The sequence below is a fragment of the Miniopterus schreibersii genome (genome assembly GCF_964146895.1).
Source record: "Miniopterus schreibersii genome assembly, chromosome: 3".
Classification (NCBI taxonomy): Eukaryota; Metazoa; Chordata; class Mammalia; order Chiroptera; family Miniopteridae; genus Miniopterus; species Miniopterus schreibersii.
In genome coordinates, this window is record NC_138103.1 from 104,770,099 (window position 1) to 104,796,259 (window position 26,161).

Below are 26,161 nucleotides of genomic sequence, written 5' to 3' on the forward strand. Positions count from 1 at the left end.
AAAATAAACCAGTTTGTCCCTGAAACTGTTTTTCTATAGATCAGAAATTGCAAGAATCTAAAGATAATATACCAATTTAAGAAATATCTTGTGGGAAAGTAATTAAGCTACATATAGTCACATAAGTTTACTTCTACTTAGAACTAAATTAGATTTACTGGAAACCATCTTGTGCAGCTTGTATCCGTGATCTTAACCAGGACCACTGTTGTTTGGTGCACAGGATTAATGCTTATTAAATTAATCTTATTTCTGTGTCCTTAATAATGTGGAACTAAAACAAAATTCAGGGTGCTTTATTGTGCCTGTGAGAATTTTAAAATAATTTAGTTCTGTGATTTGGGGGGTGAGAAAGAAGAGATAAAATGATGTGTGTTAATATTATGTGTTTGTTTGCAATTTGAGACATAATTAGCGACTGCTTTTTTTGTTTTCAGGAGTCTACTGGCTATTTGTATGTTGACACAACATGCCAGCAGTATATTACTGGCAGAGCCTAATGAACATGTTGTGCTTAAAAAACTAAATCATGAGAACTTCAGTCATTAGTAATGAACTTAAAGCTTAGTCTTGTTTCAACTCCGTATTTCTATTTGTGTCTGTTCCATTTTAACTTGAAGTTTTCTGATGTTTGCTCATACTTGATATACTGCTTGAGAGCATCAAGGTTCATTTTTAAGAAATTTGTTTGCATAGCTTTCACAATCACAGTAAGTTTGTGACTAGTTCTTAACAATGGGTTGTTTTTTAGAGAATTCCAATGATATTAGCCACAAGCATATAGACATGGTTTCATTAAATGAGTTAGATCATGTTGAAAACTACTGTTTTTGGGTTTTTTTAAAGGAGCTCTGTAAGTCGAGTTAAGAGACGGGAATGATCTTTATCAGATTTATTTGTAAAAGCATTATGTTAGTAAATTGTTGTTACTGAAATGACCCCACTTTTCTTTGATGTCCTTTTTATATGGAAACAGTTAAAGTTATTACATAAGGAAGAAGAAGGTCATACAGCATATCATCAGGGTTGAGAAGGGAACATAATGGGGTTTGATTGGACAACTTGACCCATATAAATTTTATTTGGTCAGAGTTAAAAGTATTACTTTTCATCATTTGTTTTTATTTTAGAAGTGTATTTCTTTAAGCCTGTCCTTCCTGTGAGTAATGTAGGGGACCTTGTTAAAGGAAAAATATATCCCTGCTGATGGCATAAATTATAAGTTCGTGCAACTCATTTGATTAACACTCATACTACTGGAAAACAAAATATTTGTACATTAAATTAAAAAATTCAGAACCCAACAAAATTCAAATAGCATCAATCTATGTAAAAATAATCTTAACAGATTATTGGTTAAAATAGTGTTCTCAGTGCCCTGGCTGGTGGCTCGGTTGGGCGTCGTCCCGTAAACCATACAGGTTGCGGGTTCAGTTCCCTGTCGGCACATTTCTAGGTTTCAAGGCGGATCCCCTTTTGGGGTGCATATAAGAAACAACCAATTGATGTTTCTCCCTCCCTCTCTAAAAATCAATAAAAGCATATCCTTGGGTAAGAATTTTAAAAAATAGTATAACAATGGGAATTTGTTTTAATTGCTATGGTACGGATTCTTTGAGTATGGGTATATTGTGTCTTGTGTAAGTTTCCTCCCCAAATTAGTGTGAAAACTTAATTCAATTACTGTTTACCCTTCACTTGGCTATTTGCTTTCATTCCCACGTTAAAGTTATTTCTTGTGTCAAGATAATGAGGAAACTCAATTAAAACTGCATCAACATGATGGGGAAGGAAGAGGTGGGCCCTGATGTCACTGGGTAGTGCACACTTATAAGCCCCGTATTCTGACCATTCGGAATAGACTCAGTACTTTTAGTTGGGAATGGTGAACAGTTCGAAGTATCTGGCTAGCAGTAGTTTAATTCCATGTTCTTCAGTTGTATGTGTAGTAACACAGTGGCTTTGGGATCAGAAAGATCTGGGGCCTAACTTAGGTCTTGTTGGTTAGACTTTGGGAAGGCTGTACTATTCTCTTGGAGTGAATTTCGTGTGTGAGAGGAGGATGATTACAGTCATCCTCGTGAGAGAAGCATTATTAATGTTTGTCTACTATGCAAAATCTTTGGTCATGCTATAGGTGTTTAATAATAAGTGTTACCTAGTTATGTTGTTCAAATCCAATAAGCCAGGGAGATTCTAGTAGATTTATCAAAAAGCTGAAAGGAAAAAAATTTCTAAGTGATATAGCAAAGAATAAAGTAGTAAGTGATTGAATCAGAAAAAAATCTGGCAGCTTTGTAGAGAGTATAGTGAAAGAAGGGCTGAGAGATTGCAGTGTGAGCTCTGAATTAGGCATGTGGCCCATTTACTTTGTATTTATTACACGTGGCAGTATTTTAATTCTCATTTTTCTTCCAAAGAGTTGAGCCACTCCCTTCACCATTGACTTTTGAATTTTTTTAATTCCTTACCTGAGGATTTTTTCCTGTTGATTCTTTTTAGAGAGTGGAAAGGAGGGATGGGAAGACAGAGGCACAGGGGGGCTGGGCATCGATGTGTGTGAGAGAGAGAGAGAGAGAGAGACATCAATTGGTTGCTGCCTCCTGCACGCCCCTCACTGGGGACCGAGACTGCACCCCGGGCATGTGCCACAACCAGGAATCGAACCACGATCTCCTGGTTCATAGGTCGGTGCTCAGCCAACCGCTGAGCCATGCTGGCTGGCGATATAATTTTTGTGTTGTGTGTGTGAAGGTGCCTTTCTTGGCATTTTTATCTTGGGCCTTTTTAGGCAGCCAAGAAGTTGGAATGTTTGCCCTTGTAGATAACGTGTGTGAAACTTTTGGAAAGATGAGCCTTCGCCTAGTTTGCTCCAGGTCCTTGTCCTTTTGTCCTTTTGTCCTTCAGGTTGAGTGAAGCCCTGTGCCAGCTCTGTATTTGACAGCATCTGAGGCCTCAGGTGCACTTCGAGTCTTTCCGTGTCCCCAGGATTCCTTGTTTAGTGCAGTTTCTCAGATGACCCAGTAGGAAGCTGGGTTTGGTTGGTTTGAGGCAGAGCATCCTGACAGCACTTTTATGCAACTTACTGTGTCACAGGGTCCTGTCTTGTTTAATATGCAAAGCTAACTTTAGATTTCCTGGGATGTTCTGAACTCTTTAGGAAACCGATGCTTTCAGAATTTTTCATTGCCATAAGCCTAACATGCTTGCATGCAACACTTGTTTGATTACACGCACCGATTAAAATCTAGGAGTTTTTCCTGTTTAAACAACTGCTGTGGTCTTGAGAAAAGCTTTTAGTTAGCAACTGTTACTCCTAGTACTACCTTCAGAAGCTAGGGTTGAGTTGGTTACCCTGCTACTCACAAATGCCTTCAGTGCGGTTAGATGATTAATAAATATTTGAATGAATTGATTGGTATTATCAAAGTAGAACTCTTTCTTTCATTAGTCAACTGAAGTAGAAATAGAGGGGCTGTAGTTCCTTGCTTATTGGTAATAACTTTATAAGCGAGAGTAAAAAGAATGAAAAGGAATTAGGAAAATTCTCTTTTCAAAATGGAGAAGAGAAAAATATACTTTATATTCCAAGGCTTACCACATTGTTTGCGGGTAGTTTTTATTGCGCGCTCTACTACCAGTCAACGTAAAACGTATAAATACGTTTCCCGTATACAATGCGTTAAGAGTACGTAGGATGAAAATTGAAATTAAAAAAAATTTAACGATTATGTTAGAGTCTGATTAATCTTGGTTTGGTCAGAGTTAACATCTCTGGGCCACTGTCTAGCTGAATTCATCTGTTTTATTTGATGTTGCTCAGTTCTTCCTATGTTCTGTTTAGGTATGTTTTAGCTGTATTTCTTAAGCAGGAGTGTAGCTCATACTTAATTAGCTTAATTATTTTACCCAGGGAGCAGCTGTTATTTTTTAAGTGCAGTCAAGATGTAGAGTGTACTGTTCTTCTGGTGGTTGATATTATGTTAAACTGTGTGTAACTCTTGCTCGCGCTCTATTTATGCAGAGTACCCTCCGAACCCTAACCCTAGAGCTCCACGGATGCTGGTCATTAAGAAAGGGAACGCGAAAGACCCGCAGCTCTCTGGGTTCCCAGGAGGAGGAGCTCTCCAGTCACAGCCAGTTAAGAACGGGACTGGTCCAAGTGTTTATAAAGGGTTAGTCCCTAAGCCTGCTGCTCCACCCACAAAAGTAAGTTCTGAATTAAAATTCAAGTTTTAAGTGGATGTCAATGGAGTTATTTTGGGAAAAGAGTGTTAAAAAAATTTACAGCAAATTGTTGGGTTATTTTATGGGGTGCAGACTTCTGAGTGGAAAGACTGCCTTGTTGTGTGTCATTAATTTTAATTACCCTTTTAATGTCGTGTGTGCTTGTCCACTGTGTGCTTTCTTGTTTCAGTAGTAGTAAGTGAAACCTGTAAAACTTCTGTTTTTCTAGGTACATCTGTGATATATTTGCTTAATAATAGTAATATATAATATATAGTGCTGTTTCCTCAGTGTACTGGTTTAGGTTTTTGAAACTCCCACTAGTGTTTTCTTGACATTAGGTAAAAGAAATCTAACTTTAAGTTTATAAAATTTTGAAAAAATAATTCAGTCAGAATTATTTTTCTGAAGACCACGCTCTGACTTTGTTTGTAGAAAAAGATGCAAGAGCGTCCTGGGGACAGTTAGATGTGACGCAAAAGGAATTGCTTTCAGGAGCTGCATGCAGGCACCTTTGTTCTCTACTGTCCCCTTTGTTTTTCTCTCTTCAGTGTGGTCTGTGTTTTTGATACATAGTAATGTTTGTGTGTTTTTCTTCAGCCTACACAATGGAAAAGCCAAACTAAAGAAAATAAAGTTGGGACTTCTTTCTCTCATGAGTCTGCATACGGTGTTGGCAACTTCAATGCTTTCAAATCAACGACCAAGAATTTCAGTCCGTCAACACCATCAGTGAAAGAGGTGTGGCATTTAAAACTATTCCTGAGGGATGTAGCGTGTTGTAGTCATGACGGTTTTGTTAACAGCAGAAGACAGATTCATTAAATGACATTAAAGTGTGGGACATTGTAGTTGTTTTACAAAACTTTATTTAGATATTTCCCCTCTATTTGCCGACACTTTTGAACATTAAGTAGGAATAAGGTTTAAAAATTTTAATGAAAATTTCCAAATATCTCAAAATGTATAGAAAATAATACCATATACCCACTGACCAGAAGGAATAATTTATTTTAATTTTTATTTTTTAAATACATCTATATTGATTTCAGAGAGAGGAAGAGAGAGGGAGAGAGAGAGATGGAAACATCAATGATGAGGGAGTCATTGATCGGCTGCCTCCTGCACACCCCCGACTGGGGTTCGAGCCTGCAACTCGGGCATGTTCCCTGACCAGGAATTGAACCACGACCTCCTGGATCCTAGGTCGATGCTCAACTACTGAGACATGCTGGCCAGGCCAGGAAGAATAATTTTTAAGGAAAGAATTAGCAAAACCACAGTTTTGACATTTGTGATTAGAGTTATGCTGTGCATATGATTGAACCTTGCTAAAATTGAGGATTTGTATGATACCATCTTCTTTAGGGGCTGATGGAAATTTTATTAGTGTTAATAACTTAGGGGAGGACATGGAGAGGAAGAAGAGGGAAATATGTGTATTATTGTACCTACTTGAGATGCCTGGTAAGTCAAGCATTTCTCTGTCATTTGACCAGGTTTCTGACCTGTGATACCAGGGGTTTTCTGACTGGTTCAGGGTCAAAAGACACTTGTGATTGTGTAATTATACTTGAAATTGCTCTGGGCACTGTATGGGAACACCAGAGTCCCCATATACCAGTTTTCAGTCATAGAACTTGAGAGCTCTGGTGGGAGGACCAGCATTCTTAGCTGGTTAATTATGGCTTAGATTCATTACAGTCTTACAGACATATTTCCAACAGTTAAGCATTATTTCCATGGTTAAAAAGTTCTGATGCAGAGTTCTCACATTCTGTTTCCTGCTGTATCCCACTGTCAAATTAAAACACTGAAAACAAAAGTGTCGGGACATGATCCTTTTTCCTGTCCCTCCTGCCCTTCCACAAACATTTTCCCTGGTGAAACCCTACCTGATAAACTCTACATGTACCTGCATGTAAATAAATATAAATAGATCTCATTGAAGCTGTTATTAGATCTCCAGCCTTAGAACTCTGTGGAGCACAGGGTAATAGAACACTGCTTTTCTATGTATTTAGAAATGCTTAAATAAATCCAATTTCTGGATTTATTTTATAAAATAGTAAACTCCTAATTTAGAGTCTTAGTTCTTTGTGTTATCAGACCGTAATTGTTTCTGGGGTAAGAAAATTCTTTTGTGTATTCATCCAGTGGGGTAGGTAAGACGTAAAGGGATAGAGGAAAGTAGTCTTTGAAATAGACCTTAAAACCAGGTTTGTTTTGTGAATAAAGATGAAAGGAAGTTGTGGTTATGAGCTTTCTATTGACGTTAGTTCTCTGTGTACATATTTATCAATATTTCTGAATTTTTTTCTTAGTGTAACCGCTCGAATTCCTCTTCACCTGTTGACAAACTTAGTCAGCAGCCCCGACTAACCAAGCTGACGCGAATGCGCACGGATAAGAAGAGCGAGTTCCTGAAGGCCCTGAAGAGGGACCGGGTGGAGGAGGAGCACGAGGACGGAAGCCAAGCTGGCTCTGAGAAGGTGACTCGGTTTGAGGGACATGTTATTGAAGGATCTGGGCAGACACCGCTTGGGACCTTTGCATAAGCTTCAGTGGCTTCCTCTCTCAAGGACATTTCCTCATCCTGTGGTTCTCGTGAAAAAATCCTGTTTGTATGGTTCTTGTTTTCTCTGAGTCGCCTGCCTTCATCCTTGGGGGTTTTGCCTTTGTTGAGTAGATGTGAAGACTAGAGTTAGGAAGCTGTGTGTGTCCATCGAAGCTTAGATTTTATCTTGGGAGAATGGCCTCTAGATTTAATGATTACCACAGTTACATATTGTCAGTGGAAGTTGACCAGGATCTGCTGCGTGTGTAACTGCTGTTTTCTCTCATTCTTTGTTAACTGCCCAACACCCAGGATGACGACTCCTTTAATTTGCATAACAGCAATAGTGCTCACCAGGACAGAGATATAAACCGAAACTTTGATGAAAACGAAATTCCTCAAGAGAACGGCAATGCCTCGGTTATCTCCCAGCAGATCATTCGGTCTTCAACCTTCCCACAAACGGACGTTCTTTCAAGTTCACTTGAGGCAGAACACAGGTTAGTATTTGTTCTTACTTACCTGTATTTTTTGTATCCAGGATTTTGATGTGATAGAAATGGCTGTGGCTGTGATTTATTTTTTAACAGTTTTATTGACAAAATTTATAGGCCATAAATTTCATACATTTTAAAAGTACAGTTCGCAGATTTTTTTTTTTAGTATATTCAGAGTTGTGCAGCTGTCATCACAATCTAGTTCCAGATCAGTTCCATTGCACCCCAAAGAAAACCCCCTGCTCATTGGCAGTCAGCCCTCATTTTTCCTCCGTGTTGTAGGCAGCCCAACCTCCCCCTCTGTAGATCTGCTTTTCCTGGTGTTTCATGGAAGTGGAGTCGTGGAATTTTTTCCTTTACATCTGGCTGCTTTCTCTTCGCACAGGATTTTCTAGGCCTGTCGGCATCACAGCAAACTCACTGCTTTGTTCCTTTTTGTTGCCTGTTGTGCATGTGTGGCTCTGCTGTTCGCCAACGCATGGGTATTGGGCTGTTGGTACTTTTGAATGCTGTGGGTAATGCTGCTGTGAACATTCGTGTGCATGTTGTGTGTCGGCACATTTTTCGGTAGATACCTAGGAGTGGAATTGCTGAGACTCGGGCTTACGTTTTGAGAAACTGCCAAACTACGCGTTTGTGTGCATACTTCACTTTCTTATTGGCACTGTGGGAAGATACCAGTTTCTGCAGGTTCTCGCAAACACTGGTGACCATCTGTGTCTTTCAGCGTGGCCATCCTAATAGATATGGTTTCTTTTGTGGTTTTTAATATGCCCTTGCATAATAGCCAACAGTGTTGAGCATCTTTTCATGTGTACTTATTAGCCATTTGTATATCTTCTTTGGAGAAATGTCTGTTGAAATTCTTTGTCCTTTTTAAAATTACATTATTTGGCTCGGCTGGGTGTGGCTCAGTGGTTGAACGTGGACCTAGGATCCAGGAGATCATGGTTCAGTTCCTGGTCAGGGGCGTGCAGGAGGCAGCTTTTCAATGACTCTCTCATCATTGATGTTTCTCTCTCCCTCCCTCCCCCTTTCTCTCTCTGAAATCAATAAAGATATATTTGAAAAATAATAATAAAATCACATTATTTGTCTTACTGGGCTCTAAGAGTTCTTTATGTATTTTGGATATATCTTATATATATAATTTGCAGATTTTCCCCCTATTCTGTGAGTTGTCTTTTCACTTTCTAAATGGTGCCTTTTGAAGTACAAAACTTAATTTTCACAAAGTCATTTTATAATTCTTGTTGCTGTGTGATGCTTCGTCTGTGTGGTGAGATAGGTTCCAGAGTCACCCTTTTCCAGTGGATATCCACCCAGTTGTCCCAGGATGCAATTTATTTTTTATTGTAAACTTTCAAGAGCACTTTCTGCTTCTATACTATCATCTTAAACATCTTTTAAATAGTGAACTCGTAAGCGACTTAGTCTCAGAATTGAAGTGTGTTCAAGTGTAGAGCAGACTTCTGTGGTTTTTCCCCCTGTGATTTTATAGTTAAGAGCAGGTATTTTGCAGAAATGGTTTACCTTCCTGTGGTCTTGAAATAAACCACATAGTTCAGCATCACTACAGGAAAGATTTTAGGGCTTTTGGCTTTACTTGTTTGTTTGTTTTGAATTAAGCAAACTTTTATTGAAGCTTAAATTGTGGTATAGAAATACCACCACGGAGGGAGAAATATGGCACCAAACTTTCCTCCTCTTTTGCACTTACTAGGATTGCTTTAGATTTCTGTTTGTTTTCTACAGTTTTGATTTCTGAAAGGCTTTGCTCCACACACACCTGTGACATTAGAATTCTTAAATCTGTTAGTTTCAGTTCCTTTTTAATAACTGAAGAAATATAACTACTAAAGCAATTAAAAGCTTATGCACTTGTATTGTCTATTTTCATAACTATAATTGCTTTGTATAAACTGAATTGTTTTTCCACTAAAAATTCTTACATCCCCGGGGACCAGGTTCATTGTGGGGTTGATAACTCGTGAAAGCAGTGGATTGACCTGACTTTCTGTTTGGTTTAGTGCCGGTTCGCCTCCAACGTGATTGAATTCTAGGACAGCAGGCAACTGGGCTATACCTACTTCCACTTTTATTTTCATTAAGAACCTAAGCTCCATGAGGACAGACATCTTGTCCATTTTGTTCAGTACTGTGTCTGGCACCTGGCATTTACTGTGGGCTTAAATTTGTTAAATGAATGAGTGGTGCTACGGTTCTAGTCTTCTTCTGCCTGCTCTGTGAAGCTGTGCTTAGAGGGTGAGGCACTGGTGTGGTAAGGTGCTGGGCAGTCACTTGGAAGAAGGGGTGTTTAGAGTTGACCGTATACCTCGTTTTAGGGGCAGTGGATGGACTAGCTTGACGAGTGTGAAGTCCTTAGTGGAATTAGAGATGACCCTGCTGAGATATATCCCTAACTGTGGGGAAAGGGAGACTACACAAGAGTGTCTGTTTTGACAGCTATTCCAGAAACAATTAGTTACCACTCTAAACCTGTAGACTTTGAACTGAATGGCATTGGGAATGGAAATACCATGCCACAGGGAGGCAGGGTTCAAGAGTGATGACAGTGCCGTGCGCTGGAGAGAAATGTGAAGTGATGGAAAGGAAAGAGGAGCAGTAGTTAGTTACGGCTGTGACATTGTGGCCCAGAGGCAGCCGGGTTTGGCGCAGTGTATACTAGTTAAAAAAGTGTAGTCAGATCAGTATAAAATTTGTTCACATGGAAGAAGGAATGGTGACGTCACCGAGTCAGATGCAGCGGCTCTGACGGGGGTTCCTGCTGGCAGCTGGAGAGAACGGCTGGGCCACTGCTGGCCCTCCTCCCTCTGGTGCTTGAGAAGGAGGTGTGTTCTCTTTAAAAACTGGGAGGGAAAGAGAACAGCCACAGCAGTCGTTTTGCTTAGATGCGGTTGGGAGCTTTGAAAACAGTCTTCTTTGTTGTTACGGAGCGTAGTGCCCACTCACACGACAACTGTCATGCACAGGAGGCCGTGTCTGGATAAATAAATTATAAAATGGCAAAGTAGGGTGAGATAGCCCAACCCTTTCTTTTCAAAGTAGGAAACCTAATGGTGAGGTAGAGTAGGACGGATTGTGGTGACAGTAATAGAGCCAAGGGGCATTGCTTTTACTTTCAGTGCACGAAGGTAGCATTGCAAGTCTCTAGCCCGCAAGTTTCCACTCTGGAGAACCTCTGACCCCAGAAATAAAACGATGAAGCAGTTTGCCCTCGTCTTACTCTCTAAGATGTTTTATTGCGCTTAATCTTACCTGTTTGTTCATTTGCAGAAAGACACCCACGGCATAAACACAAATCCTTGTCTGTGTTCCGGGGGCTTTGCGTAATGGTCAATGTTTCCTTGCACTGACCATAAGTGGAATGATCCTACTTGGGTGCAGCTCTCAATTTATTAATTTCCTCCCTTTTTTCCAGATTGTTAAAGGAGATGGGCTGGCAAGAAGACAGTGAAAATGATGAAACCTGTGCTCCCTTAACAGAGGATGAGATGAGAGAATTCCAGCTTATTAGTGAGCAGGTAGGGTGACCCGAATCACACAGCAGGTTCCCTGTAAGCTGTCCCTTCTCAGTCAAAAGAGTGGATTAAAACAAAGCATTTTTGGGGAATGGGGGGAGGGGCTTACACAGTTTTATTTAGGAACATATTGGACACCACATTATGGTCAGTATTGCCTTTGTTTCATGTCTCCATAGTTTCGTTTTGAAAGAGTACCAGGAAATGTTTGACAGTGTCAGAAAGTTGAAGTGATTTTCCAAATTTATTATGGTTTTTAATAGTTATGGTCATGCAGAAGTGATTTTCTCTACAGATGCATTCTAGTTTAAAAATTTTAAGGTTGAATTTAATATATTGATTTTTTTCACAGCATTTAAAAATTTTGTGGCACGTAACGTGAAGTTTTCCATTTAGCCATTTTAAATGTGTAGCTCAGCATGAAGTATATTCATGTTGTGTAGCCGTCACCACCGTCCAGCTCACTCGCCTCATGGAAGCGTAGCTTTTCATTCCCAGCTCCCCTGCCCTGGGAGCCCAGTGCTCTACTTTCTCAGTGCTCTAGGCACCTCATGTGAGTAGCACCATGTGGTATATGTCCTCCTGTGACGGGCTCATTCCACTTAAGTGCCCTCGAGGTTCACCATGGAGCATGCGCCGGGATTTTCCTTTTAAGGCTGAATAGAATCTGCTGTGTGCATATACCACATTTTGTGTATCCAGTTTATTGTGGCAGACGCACTGGGGCCTATTCCACCGCCTGGCTGCTGTGAGTTATGCTGCTGTGAACGTGGGTTTACAGATCTCTCAAGTGCCCGTTTTCAGTTCTTCTGGAGGTACCCCCGGAAGTGGAGTTGCTGGGTCATAGGGTCGTCTGTTTTTTACTTTTCAAGGAACCGCCATCCTGTTTTTCTGTAGTAGCTGTGTCAGTTCACGTTCCCACCAGTGGTGGGTGCTCGAGTTTTCTCTTTTTGGACGTTCTGACGGATATGAGATGGTATCTCGCTGCAGTTTTCTGTTCATTGTCCATCTCCCCATTGGTTAGTGATGTTGAGCATCTTTTCATGTGCCTTTTGGCCATTTGTGTGTCGTCTTTGGAGAAGTGTCTATTCACGTCCTTTGCTCATTTTTTAATGTTTTTTTGTTGAGTTACATCTCTGTCTATTCTGGATATTAATCTCTTATCAGATAAGTGATTTGTAAATATTTTCTCCATTGCGTAGGTTGCCTTTTCACTGTTGTGTCCTTGGATGCAAAGAAGTTTTAAATTTTGTTGTAGTCCAGTTTGTGTATTTTTCTTCTGTTGCCTCTGCGGTTGATGTCATTCAAGAAATCATGGCCGGTTCTTGGGGATAATACAGGCATCTAGAAAAATCAGAGATAAAAATTTAGACTTTATATCTTTATAATTTAACTTTATATCTTCAAGTAGTTTCTAATTTGGGTCAACCCCTTGCCTCCACAGAATTTTTATCAAAATTCTCCACAGCTGATGTCGAGCTTTGGAAAGATTAGGTCGCGCTGGGCTGTGGGTCATGTGAAACAGGACGGGAACTTTGGGGGATGGGAAAGATGTACCTTTAAAAGAGCGACAAAGGTGTGTTTTTAAGCATCACGGTGGTTGAGGGAGGACACCAGAGGTGGCTACATGGCTTTTGTTTTTCTCAATAAAGACGGTGAGGTTTTTTTCAAAATGAAAGCAGGTAGCTTAAATTTTGTAATTTAGGTAGGAAAGAAAATCTGCTATGGGAGAAAATAGAGAATTTATTTTTAGTGCACAGGTCTGTGAGAAACAGAATTTGCTGTGATGGAAGCAGCTCCTTGGGTTTGATTCTCACCCTGGTCACCATCAAAACCCTCTAGAGCACGGCCCCCATCAGCACTTCCGATAGTAACTTCTTATATAGCTGGATTTGGTCTTGTAAAAGAATGTTTAGAGAGTTTGACGAAAATTACCAGAACGTCAAAAGTTTTATGAAAGAAATTTGAAAGGCTGGAATTAGTAGAATGTACATTATTATTATTAATTTAACTTTATATCTTCAAGTAGTTTCTAATTTGGGTCAACCCCTTGCCTCCACAGGTGACCTTTGGACCCAATTCTTACTACCATATTAACCTGTTAGTTCTAATTTCTCATTTTCAGAAATAGAAACTAATTTATTCCAGTATTTAACTGCTTATTTTTGACCTTTTAGCTGCAGAAGAATGGTCTGAGGAAAAATGGTGTTTTGAAAAACGGCCTGATCTGTGACTTCAAGTTCGGACCCTGGAAAAACAGCACTTTCCAACCCACGATCGAGAACGAAGACACGGAGACCAGCAGCAGTGACACGTCGGACGATGACGACGTGTGACGTCCTGACAGCGCCAGAGGCTTAGGGACCCGTCTCCCACGCAGTTCAGGGTGGACTGTACAGGTGAAGAACTGTAATTTATGTAGGAAAAGGCCCCATTAGAAGATTTTTGGGGGGACTTCAATATGAAGAAAACCAAGAATGTTGTGTTGGGCTGTGTGGAACATTTTCTTTGTCATGGATGTTGTGGAAATGAGGACTTTGGTGGACCCAGCATTGACTCTCCATCACTGCAGCATTTCTGACTAGCAATGTGACGATGTAACAGATGAGATGTTCTCATTTAATAATAAAAAATTGTGTAATGTTTTGCAAAGCTTCTGTCTTAAAATGTCCAGGTCTTAAGAAAAAGGCAGCTTACACTGTTTGCTTGCAGAGTCCTCTCTCTCGTACAGTGGAAACCCTCACGTCCACTCTGCGCCCCGCCCCCCAAAGGACAATGTAGCATGTCGGCTAAAACTGGAGCAAAGTGCACTAAAACATTAATTCCTGAGCTCAACTGTTGTACTAGTCACCTTTGAAAACATACTTGCTCTCTAGCCATTTGTAGTTCCGTAACTATTACAGGAAAGACTCGCCACACTTTCTTCCAAATTTTACGAGGTGATTTTCAAGAGCTTTATTTGGGTATGTTGTCAGACCAGGATTTTCAGAGTTGATGGAAAAGAGTTGTTGTGGGAAAACCTATTTTGATAAATTATTACACGTGCAGAAAACTGATCACACTGACTGGCTCTGTCCACACATGGAAATAAACTGGATTTTCAGAACGTGTCGCTCTCCGTAGTGTTCACGGTGTCGGTCTCCACACACACGGCTTTATTCAGTTACCAGACAGTTACGCTTGGCTAAAGCTGGTGGGGATCCCTTTCTGAGGTGAGGAAAGAGGGCCGGAAAGGAGCCTTTCACCACCAACAGCTAACACAGTTATGGGATAAGTGTTACACAACCACTTTATTCTCATTTCCATGTTAATTTTGGAATCGTTTCTGGCTGCTGGCTGGAAGAGTACCTTTGTATTTTGGTTCTTCTGTTTTGTTGACCCACATTAGCATTTGCCTTTCTTCCCACCCCTGTGTTTATATATATTTTAGTTGTAAAGAGCATAGTCTTACAGCGAAGATGCTCAAGGTTTCGTCAGATTGAGCTAATCCTCAGAGTTTTTTTTAAATTGTGTTCTCAGAAGACTTTTGTGCTTTTGCTGTTTTCACCTCAGTATCCTGCCTAGACTCCCTAGTTTTTACCAGAAGCCAGATTTATTTGTTCACACCGAGCGGCGGTGGTGGGGAAATTAAAACAAAAATGACAGTTTCATCCTGCAGAATTTATGAGTTAGAGTGGTAACAAAGTATGAGATACACCTTAAGGCTTTCATTTAGAAATAGGCCTGTATTATGTAACGTGCCACCAGCCAGTCCCGTCACCTAACTTAAATGTAGCGCTGGCCAGGCTCCGGGGCTCTGCCAGCATCGGTGAGCACCGCGTGCCTGTGACTCGAACACACGATTGGGCTAGTAGATCGGTGAAACCTACCAGATGCAGACTATTTGCTAACACAGAAGGGACCCGAGAGATGCGGCTTATGTTTAAAATCTACCTATTGTGTTTTCTAAATAGCTTTCAGAAAAGATTTTGCGATTTTTTATTTTACTTATGGCGCCCTCTGCCTTTTATTCAGATAATTGTTTGCCTTCCTCCCCACTTCTCAGCTGGCCAGTGGTGTGTGCTGTGCCTGGTGCTGTGGGACATGGTTGGAGTTCGCAGCATGGTGAGTGCAGTGGTTGGTGACCCTCCGTGTTGGAGGACGGCAGCAAGGGCAGCTCCTGGGGGCGAGCGGGGCAGGTGTGCTGATGGATCCGCTAAAGCTTCACCATGGCTGACCTGCCTTCTGCGTAGTGGGCAGCTGTAAAGGGCACGTGTTGGAGACGAAGCCCACAAGCACAGGAACTGGTTGAATTGCACATCTAGCGTGGAAACAGACTCAGAAACAGGCCATGGAGATGTGGGGGGAAGTAATCGCTACTTAAAAAACAAACAAAACTTTATTGATTTCAAAGAGCGGGGAGAGAGAAACATCAATGATGAGATTGAGCCTGCAACCCTGGCATGTGCCCGGCAATCAAACCGTGATTTGGATCCTAGGTCGATGCTCAACACTCAACTGCTGAGCCATGGTGATTGCTACTTTAAATGAAGTTTTTTTGTGGCAAGTTAGTTTTGTGTTTTTTTAATACAAACCACTCTATTGAGGTATGAATTGACACAAAATACACATTTCAAGCATATGATTTGATGAGCGTTGTGAAAGGTCACTGCACTCAAGGTAGTGAATGTGTCTCACCCCAGAAAGGTTCTTGGTGTCCCCCTCTCCGCAGTCCTTCCCTCTCACTACCACTCCCCCCCTGCATTTTTTTCTTTGTTGTATTTTGCTTTATATTAAAAGTTTACAGATTAGAATATTTTCATAAATACCTTTCTATTAAAGTTGAGATAAATATGTGTTAACTTAAAAATCACATGGATTTGATGACATCAGCTTTATATTTATTCTGTGTGTTGAAGGGCCTGGAGCTTAACAAATACGTTGTGTGCCTCTTGATGGCGTATGTATGTACTGTTGTTAGACTTGGAACATGGTCATTTAAACAGTTTAAACCCACTGAGGGATGTGTCCTGAGTCACTTGTGTCTGCCCCCCCATGTACTTAAGTTTAACCTCACGATCAGATTCTACTCCATGCTCGTCTCCTACTCAAAAGCTTTATAAAGAGTTTTATTAAAATGTGCGTTTGTTAGAGTTTAGATTCCTGGATTAGGGAAGGCCCACACTTGTGAAGATTTTTCTTTAAAGTGAGATCTGTATTTTGGCTCACATGGTGGACTTAGTTTTCTTTGGAACAGGTATGTTTTGGGGGCTACTGTAGGATGGTTACGTGGTTGCTGGGGAGGGGTGGGCAGGGCGTTAAGGCAACAGCAGAACCCCCGAAGCCCCCCATGCTGTAGGACTGCTACTCTGAACTTATGTGGTTTCCTTGCCCAGCAGGGCTGAGTGCCGGAGCTCGGAGGCGACAGGGCTGCTTGAGGAGCTGAGATTGTTTTAATATAATTGGGCACGATGGACACATGGGCCTGGAATGCTTGCTTGTAGTGAGGGGCTAGGGATGTATGATCCAGAATTACCGGCTAAAGGTTTGGTGGCTGTGAGTTTTTCTCATTTGCCTGGGAGATGTGCAGGTCATCCCTTCTTGATGTTTAATTCGTCCCGTGGATGCTGCTCTCACGCCTGTGTAACACTTGTTTTGTAGAAACCTAGTCTGGTGTCGGGAGCGGGTGTATCGTGTGAAGTCCTTAGGTCTGCTGGAAGGACAGATGCACCGTGGCCTGTGCACCCTGCCCTTGGTACCTGAGCCCTCGGGGCTGCTGCTGATTCTAATGTGTTGACATGCAGGGAGGTGGATTGAAGCCTGGCTCACCCCTGCCAGCTGAGACCCCAGTCCAGGTACGCAGCCTCCAGATCTTACCTGTCTGTGGAGCGAGCGTGGGATGGGAAGTACCTCGGGAGCACCTGGTGTGAAGCTTTTGGCAGAGTGTGTTACCCTCTGTCCTGAACTAAGCTGAGGACCCGAAGCACCCCTTCACCAGAAAGGGTGCGGTGGGACAGGAGCCAGGGACCCGGGCCGAGGGCTGGTGTAGCAGGTGTGTTGCGGGCACCAGGCTCCTGTCAGGATTTGGGGGCCTGCCTTTGAAGTCAAGTGGATGCTGAGGGGCTAGGCCCAGGTAATGTCTTGGGGAGCAGGAGCAGGTGATGAAATTAAACCTCGATAGTGATGCTTCAGGCTAACGGAACTGCACTGAAGTCCTTCCTGGGGTGGGGTGGGGAGGGCCTGATGCTTGATGAGGGGGAAGGAGGCAAGTCAGGGTATTGAATCCGAGCCCAGGAGCTGGAGGTAGAACACCTTCCCCAGGGAGTGATGCTGCAGCAGAGCCAGGTAAGCTGTTAGGGGCACCTCACCCACCCCAGAGGCATTACTGGAGGGAGAGGGCTGTCCCGCCTCTATTTTTGTCTTCCCATGTAAATGTATTCATACGAGAGACCCTGGTTGCCTTGTGAAAAGCCATTTTAGTAAAGCAGTTAGGACAAGCACCTTTACTAAAAAAGCAAAGCAAGCCCATCTACACACCTGGCTTAGGAAGCACAGACAGAGTGAGGTGGGTGGGGTCCCAGGTGTTACAGACCCTCCTGTCTACAGGCCTCAACTCCTCTGCTGAGTAGTTTGGTTCAGATTAATTCTCAAGGTCCCTTTTTACTTTGGCCTTCCCAGAACTCACGAGAAGCGCCTGGCAGTTGCATCTTTCCCAGCCCCAGGCTGCTGGCTTCTCTGCTTAGGGAGTGAAACCGCCCTGGTTTCCTTCCCTCTTCCCCTCCTTTCCCGCACCCTCTCCTTGGCGGGGTTTAACCCTTTGCTCTCAAGTGCCCTTGGCTGGGAAGATAATGGCTTGTTATTTGCAGGCTGGCTCCTCATTGCCTCACTGTGTGGCCTGGTTTTAACTTTCCTGTCTCAGTTTCCCTCTTCCACGTGCCCTGGAATTTCCTTAGCTCCTCACTGCCCTGTAACGAAGCCCTTGAGAGGTGTGGCGTGAGCTCGAATCCGCAGGAAAGCAGGAGGACCGAGACCACCAGACCTGCTGGAGGCAGGCTGAACCGTCAGGCCCAGACAGCTGCAGCCCGCCAGGCCCTGGACGGGGTCTGGGTCAGGATGGGGTGAGTGTGCCCATGAAAAGCGTCCGGTGGTTTACATTTGAATGTGATCAGTGGCTTAATGGTCAATGTTTCTTGTATCTGCAGCTTCCCAAGGCAAGTAGTGAGGTCGGTAAAGCCCACCCTGTGCTGGAGGAAGAGCGAAGGTCACACACCCTGAGCTGGAACCGGACGGCCTCGCAGGGTGACCGTGCTGCGGCCGAGTTCTCCATGTGTGGTGCCCGGTCTGGGGAGGGGCAGCGAGGGCTCAGTTTAATGAATGAGGAATGATTTTCTACGCACATGGGTGAAGGGAACCAGCTGCCGCCTTCTGTGTTTGGTGGAAGGACAGGAGGAGGAGCCGGAGGCGAGGCTGGCAGGGCAGCAGGAGCCACGGCGCCCACCCTGCTGGCCACACTGATTTTACCTGCAAGCAGCAGGAGCCACTGAGGATAGTACACCTGGAGCTCCGGACTCGTGTTTCTTCTCTTTAGCAATATTATAATGTCCCTTCAACATCAGAGTTCATACCTACGACTGGTTAAAACTACAGGGGCAGGTAGGGGAAATGTTCCCACAATTATTCCTGTGTAGCCTGCGGTTCAGAAAGGTTCTCAGGGCTGGACTGTCCACACACCTGTTTGTCGGCCTGCGTAGAAAGGCGATACTGCTCAGTCACTAACTGGTGCTGATAGCAGGTAACATACCAAGAGGTCCAGCCACTTGTGAGGTAAGCACAGTTTTGAAGATGAGCTGTTATCTCAGGCTTCAGGTTTGCAACCCAGTTTTTAATTTGATGAAATTACCGTTATCACTACGGGCTTCCTGGGTGTGGGGCCCGCGGAGATCACAACACGTGGGACCGGAGAGCCAAGGGGAGCACAGAGAATGCATTGAGCCAACCTCGGAAACACGTTTTATACCCCACCAACCACCTCGGAAATTTCTTAAAAAGCACAACCCACAAACACAGATTGTGTCAGCAGAGCATCGTCGCATGTCACCCAGTCTCCGAAAAGCCCCACTGTACACGCCTGAGAACCTGAAATGACAAAACACCGTTACAATGAGAACACTCGGGAACTCAGGAGGCTGGGCCTCCTTACAGAGCCACCGTGGGGCGGATCCCGGTGCGCACACCCGATGCCGGGGATTCGTTCAAACATGCACTGTCCCCGCGGGGCAGCGATCACGGTCGTTCACCTGTGCGCCCTTACTACAGCTCCTTGTCCGGAAAACACAACAAGGCTCAATAAATGTTCACTCAAAAAACTGGGGGAACTTTTTATTTCAGCGGAAACTATTGTGAAAAGACTTTTAAGTCTTTGGTGCCCCCAGGTGGCCTGACGTTGCAAAGCACCTTGGAGAAAGCGGCAGGTGTTACTTAGAAATCTCAAGCCCTGTTTGGGTTCAGGTTGCTGCTGCTGTGCATTAACAAGACTTCCCGCCCTCTCCAGATTTCCCTGCAAATCCCAGCCAGTTACTTGGGTATGTCCCACCCCCACGTCCTGTGCCTGTGGACACGGGGTGGATGCTGGTTGTTGAGCTGACCAGTCTGTGGAGACAGCGGAGCGGCCCTCACCCTGCAGTCAGGGTTCTCAGGCCGGTTCCTCGGCTCCCTCAGGCCAAGTCTTCACCACTCGCCTCCTCGATCTGCATTTCCTTTGCGAGCAGACATATATTTCATATATTTGCATTTTCTTGTGCTTAAATTTAGTTTAATTTTTTCCTTCTTGTGCCTCTTCCAAAATAGATGCGTTTTTAAAAAATCGTAAGAGTTCTTTTGAGCTAAACTGATGACATAGGCCGGGAGCTAGACTGCAAATGTTTCTAGGTGAGGTTTTTAATGTGAATTTGTAGATTCCCGAACTTCTAGCTGAAAGAGTGAGGGTGACAGATTCCCAGGGAACCCAGACAAACGGAAATGTGGACACTCTTCCCAGTTGTCATGGAATCAGGACAATCTGCTGATGGGCCTTCGGTGTGTTGAGTCCTTTTACCTCCCACATTGTCACGAGGCTTTCAGATCTCGAGGTGCCGGCCCTGGGGCTGCCGTTCAGGCTCACACCACGTGGAGAACCTGGAGAGACTGTTTTGTGGTGATTCACCAAAGTGATCATGAGGAAAGGTTGGAAGAAAAATCCTTTCCCTGGGAAAAGCCTGGGGTGGGGGCATCCACAGAGGACATTTATTTACACATTTTGTTTCACTCATTTGTTCAACGAGTATTTGCAAGCCTAATCCTGTGGGCCTGGTGCCGGGTTCTGGGACAGACATGGACGGGGAGCCCGTCCTTCCGAAGCTCGGCCTCCAGGGAGGGGGCAGACACATGGTGCGTGAACAACGCCGGACAGTCCTCTGCGAAGAGGTGAAACTCTGACCCCTGCTTTGAGAAATGATTGAGGGTCAGCTGAGAAAGTCATGGAAGGACTCAGGTTGATGACTTCTGGGAGGCGGGCGGTGCGGGAGAGATGATTATCTTCACATTAAGTTTTAATTTCTCAAGTAATTAACGAATCCAGATGTTTGTAAACTGGCCCATCTGAACATCACTTTTGACACACTTCCCTTGCGACCCGTTTAGTACGTGGCCTTCCTGATACTCTATTTACAAGGTTATATATGTGCACGGAGAGATTTATAGTATTTAAACAATACATGGTATCATGCCATGTGGATCTTTCTACAATATACTCTTTCACTCCATGGTATTTTTTTAAAAAAAGTTTATTGTTGAAAGTATTACAGATGTCCCCCTTTACCCCCCACTGATCCCCTCCACCCGGCATCCACCCCCCCAGGCCTTCTCCACACCATTGGCTGTGTCCATGGATTATGCACATATGCATATAAGTTCTTTGGTTAATCTCTCCCCACCCCCCCCACCCCCCCTCACCTTCCCTCTGAGACTCGTCAGTCTGTTCCATGCTTCTATGTCTCTGTACTTTTTGGGTATATATCCATGTTAGCTCATGTAAACTACCTTCTAATTTTATTTTATTATTATTGTATTATGTTTCTATTGATTTCAGAGAGAGGAAGGGAGAGGGGGAGAGAGAAACATCGATGATGAGAGAGTCATTGTTCAGCTGCCTCCTGCAGGCCCCCGACTGGGGATCGAGCCCACAACTGGGCATGAGCCCCGACCGGCAATCAAACCGCAATCTTCTGCATCCTAGGTCGATGCTCAGTCGCTGAGCCACGCCGGCGGGGCTACCTTCTACTTTTAAATTGCTGAGTAGGATGCCATAGCATAAAGCAGTGGTTTCCAACTTTTTCCTCTCATGTCACATAAGCTAATTATTAAAATCCCACAGCACACCAAAAAGATATTATATTTTTTGATGATCTGACAAAAGAAAAAAGGGAATAATTTTGATTCACTCATGCTGGACGGCTACTGTTGTGTTGGCTGGTGTCATTTTTTTATTTGACAACCTAAGGGGAAAGAGGTCAGTGCCCCTGACTAAATAGTCAGGTATTGCATGTTTTAAACATTCTTACGGATCACTGGCATAAGTAATTGACCATCTATTCAGAGTGTCCCTGTTTTTTAGCCAATATAAGCAGTGCCACGGTGGCGCCTCCTGCAATCCCATTTCTCTAGGAGAATCACCAAGTAGTAAGGCTCCTGGGTCATAGGGTATGAAATTAAAAACACATATACAATAGATTCTGTAGAATTTCCTTTAAAAGACACTGTGCCAGTTTAAAAAAATAAAACAATTGTCTGACTTTTCAGCAAGCATGCGTTACGCAGGAAGTTGGAAATAAAGTCCAAGCTCCCTGACTCCATGCCCTCCAGACGTGAGACCGGGGGGGTTATCTCTTATCTTTCACAGAAACGTCTGGAACGCAAACGTTTCCTCGCCTACCATGGCCAGTGAATGGAGAATGTACTCAGAGAGCTTGGTGGGATTTTTACCATAAATGAAACTTCTCAGCTGGTGAATTTGTTGGCTTCCGGGAGGGTCTCGGCTAAGACCCGAATACTTACCGGGTGTCTGCCCCTCACCAGCAGAGGGCGCCAAAGAGCGCCAGGTGGGGCGGCGTGCGCAGTGTTTAAACTCGGGGTCCCTGGCTTTCCTTAAATTTTAATTTACATATAGGACGACATATGCATATTGTTGAAAATGTAATACCTAAAATTGATACAAAAAAGCTTTTTGTGTATAAAAACAAAATGATACAAAAGCTCCCTGCCGTCCCCTCCCCTTCACGCTCTCCAGGGGCAACCTTTTCAACTCCTGTTTTTTGCCCTGGGAAAGAAGGTCACGTGTCTGTTTGACAACAAACTATGATGTAAAAGGGACGGACGGGTTTGGTGAAAAACATTTCCTCCCACCTGCCTCCCGTCTCCGTTCCCTTCCCTGGTGGCCACTGTAGGCAGTCCACGACTAGCCTGCCAGAGATTCCGCTTCCCGCGCCTTTAACAATATACTCATTCCATAAAAGCAAGACGTTCACTCGAACCCGGAGCAAGGCCTGCCCGCCTGTCTCTCAGGGGCAGCAAGCCCAGCCCCGTTTCTCCATCGATGGGCCTGAGGCTCCAGCCACGGGCTCCGTCTCACGGCAGGTGAGGGTTTGCCTCTTGTACGCCAACCTCCTGAAATAATCACGATATTGGCATCATTTTGTAGACAGTGCTCTTCACTGCTGAGCTAAATACGGAGGAATTTTCTTATATAATGTTTGGTTTTCCTGGCGTTAACTGCCTCCCTCTTCCAAGGGCTTCACTTTTTGTGCACTTGCCGCCCATTTGCCGTGCACATTAACAGATTCGTTAAACGCCAAAGACTTTTCCCAGTTTCTAAACATATCACATCTTCGCCTGCTTGCCGTGAGTGGGTCTGCTTGTGCCCGGAGCCTGCACAGACCTCTCCCATCCAACTTGCCTTCTCCCCTTTACCTGGTGCCTCTCCTCCTGCCTGGGTCCCATGTGCCAAATTAATTAAACAAGGAGGCCATCGGGCAACCGCGGCTCCAATGCCTGGTGGCCGACATAAGCAAACCCAAATCTAAGCCTGTAAATGCCTCAAGCTTAGGAAAGCAAGATGCTAAGGGTGACCGACCACAGGCAGCCTCCTAGGCCCAGCAGCTTCTATGTGTCTGTCCCTGTCCCGGTGTCCTGTCCACAGAGGGACCCTGATCACTCCCGGTCGGTGGCCGTGGGACAGCGTCGTCTCCATCCATCCCTCTCAGGAGGGTTACTGTGCAAATCTGCGGGACGACTCCTCTGACCCCCCAAACGGAGCCAGCAGACGTCTTTAGGCGAATGGCTTTGTAAGGGGGTGTTTTGGGAAAGGCCCCATCTGCTTTGACCTTGCTCCTGCCTCCATGCCAGAATTAAACGGAGCTGTAGACACGGAAGGCTCACATTTTAGAGAGTGACAAGGAAAATAGCACAGGACTTGGTGGCTGCGAGACCTGAGGAGGAACAGGTCCGGGAGTGACCAGGGCTGGCAGGGAGGAGGGGGTGCCAGCCTGGGCCTGGCCCAGCGGGGGGCAGACAGCATGAGCCCCACCGCTCCCCAATCCCGAACCCAGCAGAGGCTTCCTTGCCCTTTCTGCCACTGAGACTTGACTTTTAAAAATCCTCTCTCCCAGGCCTGTTCTGTCTCCACCAGCCCTTGCTCAGCGGTTCTCACACCTGACAGTGGAGTGGGGTCAGCTGGGGGCCCAGGACTGCCTTTTAAACACTGCTCCCCAGAAGCTCAGCCTGTTTTTGGGGTCACGGGGTTGCTAGTGGCTTCGCTCCGGTGGAGAATTACCTGGTCCTTAAACAGACCCTGCTGCAGTGACTGGTTCCGGTTTGTGGTCCTTCATGAGGGCAGGAGGGGCGTGTTTCTGTCCTGAGAACTTGTCGAGTATGTGACGAGAAGGCCCTTGCCTTCAGTTGAACTTGGCCGTGGCTTCATGGCTCTGCTGCAGGGACGGTCAAGGGAGGCTTTTCTCGGGACCGACCGGGAGGGAAAGAGAAAGACTCCAGGAAGGGGTTTGTTCAACTTTTTAAATAAAAGAAAACGAACACCAGGGGGCAGCAAAGCACTGTCCCGAGGGGTCTGCCGACACCTCCGCTTTGTTTCCTTGGGGCCCGAGGTCTGCTAAGCATCTTCTAAAGGGGGGCCTCTGCTCCGTGAATGACAGTGTGGTTCCCCGTGTCCCCTGCTGTCCCAGCGGCCCTAGACCTCCCAGGAAGCTCATTCGCAGACCACACCCCGGCCCTGAAGCCGCCTGGCCTCTGAAGAAGGGACTGGACGGGTTCGTTTCCTGCGTCTTGAGGGCTGAGGGGCTGGAGGTCTCCTGGGGTCCTCCGAACCCCACAAGGTGACAGGACCCTGGGAGACGGAGCCAGGTGCATGTTCACGGATGACCCCAGGCCCTGCTCTGTCCTGAGGGACATTCTGTGTGGCCAGTAGGTGGCGGCGCTTGGCTAGAGATTTTACTCTAACTCTCCCGGGTCTGTTTCCTCTGCTAACCCAGGGCAGCTTCCTCGATAGAACCTTCCGGAGGCCGTCCACGCGCCCACGTGCTGCGCTTCGATCGCCCACGTGGCGAGTGGAGCTTCCAGCGAGGACTCCTAGGGGCCTTGGTACGTGTGACGTTCTGGTAGGAGGAGGGTGGTGGTGTTGCTCTCCCACGACCTGTGTGGCCTCATTTGTAAAATAAAGAAGGTCCCCAGGCCCCGCCCTGGACTGGGCCCCTGGAGTGCGTATTTGGGTCATGGGGGTGGGGACAAGGGGAGCTCGGTTCCCTGCAGGCTCACTCCCCAGGGTGTCACCACCAGGCTAGAGCGTTGAGGGTGTCCCCCTGACGGACACGTGCTCAGTCGGTCACCCAGAATTAGCAGATGCTGATGAAAGGTCTTCATGGGTCCCTGTTGATTTCAGGTCCAGTAAAAACCGCCAAGAGGATTATGGACAATGACACACGCTGGTCTGATATTTGTACAGCGGTGGGCACTCGGTTAGGCCCACTGATATCATTATTTATTTTCCAAATCTCAGCGACTTGATAGTAGTTGACAACAATGAAACCCCCGGGGACCCAAGGCCCCAGAATCGAGTGGCATCCATCAAGTAGCCGCATAAAGGGAACCCGAGGTCCGCAGTGCCCGACGCCACCACTGGCCGTGGGATCCGGGCAGTGTCCCGAGGTCCCTCCTCTTCACTGCTGGAACTTCCCCAGGGGACTGTCAGACCTCTGCCGTTTGCCGCCCGGGCGAAGTTAGGGGCCCATGAGACCACGTGTGCGGAGCGCTCGGTATGTTATAAAAGCCGCCCGCCTTCCCAACGGTACAGCCGTTACTGGCGTCACCCACTCCGTGAAGCAGGTGCCGTGGGATTGTCCTCCCAGCCCCGGCTCTGGAGGCGGCCGCTGCCTGGGCTGCTTTTCCCGGGCACCCGGTGAGGGACCTGAGACCTCGCTGGCGGCTGTTGGGGCCGCTGGACAGTGGCCGCGCGGGGGAGGGGCAGGACTTGAGCCCCTGCCTGGTGCTCGGCCCACTCGGCACCAGCCTCTCCTGCCGGACTCCGGAGTGAGAGCTGTTGGAACCGCCGACGGTTCAGCCTTGTGTTTTTGTTTTTCTGCAGTTTGCCTGTAGTTTTCCTTGGAAAATGAGACTCTATTAAGCCAACCCCTTTATTATTTTTATTTCTGGTTAGTTTCTCTTTCTAGTGAAAATATACAAAAATGTTAGGCTCACAGTACAGCAGGGGAATGTTTAGATGTAAAAATAAACTGTTTTGTCAAAACCTAAAAGCAGCAAGGACCCCTTTCACCCCTGTGCCTTTCGGGCCCCACCTTCTCTCTAGGCTGAGGGCCCTCCTTCGGTTAGGAGACATAGCTTGTTTCTGGTGGTGTTTTCGGTTTGGACATGTTTTTGGGGGGGACTTATTAGTATTTTAGACAACGGACTCATTCTTATCAAGTTATCAGCCTACAGCTGGAATGTGCAGCGTAAATAAATACCCTAAAATGACCGCTTCACTGCCTTCCGTCTGCACTTGGCCTCGTATTGAGATTTGTCCTAAAATTCAGCGAAAACCTGGGTGAGAAATTTCTGTTCCCGCCGCGAACCCCGTTTCTCCACCAGTTCCTGTTTAGTTCAGGCCTCGCCTTTCCCGGGGAGGGTTTAGACCTGAGCACAAACCAGAGTCGCACAGTGTCCAGGCGAACGTCCCACTCGGTCCTGGGGAAAGTCGTGAGACGGACAGGAACCTGTGGCTGCCTCGAGCGGCCCCTGCAGAGTAGAGAGACCACGGT

The 26,161-nt window shown here is 45.4% G+C and overlaps 1 protein-coding gene across 5 annotated transcripts in view; it reads left to right on the forward strand.

Annotated features, from left to right (window-relative positions):
• The window catches only part of GPBP1 (GC-rich promoter binding protein 1), a 47,313-nt gene extending 33,844 nt beyond the window's left edge, over positions 1–13,469 (forward strand). For all 5 annotated transcript variants that reach the window (XM_081133587.1, XM_081133585.1, XM_081133586.1 and 2 more), the window contains 6 exons: positions 4,025–4,209; positions 4,828–4,968; positions 6,552–6,719; positions 7,097–7,284; positions 10,724–10,826; positions 13,001–13,469. In XM_081133587.1, the coding sequence (XP_080989713.1) occupies positions 4,025–4,209; positions 4,828–4,968; positions 6,552–6,719; positions 7,097–7,284; positions 10,724–10,826; positions 13,001–13,159 (944 nt within the window). In that variant the 3' untranslated portion in view covers positions 13,160–13,469. The remainder of the gene's footprint in view (positions 1–4,024; positions 4,210–4,827; positions 4,969–6,551; positions 6,720–7,096; positions 7,285–10,723; positions 10,827–13,000) is intronic.
• Positions 13,470–26,161: the final 12,692 nt, after the last annotated feature.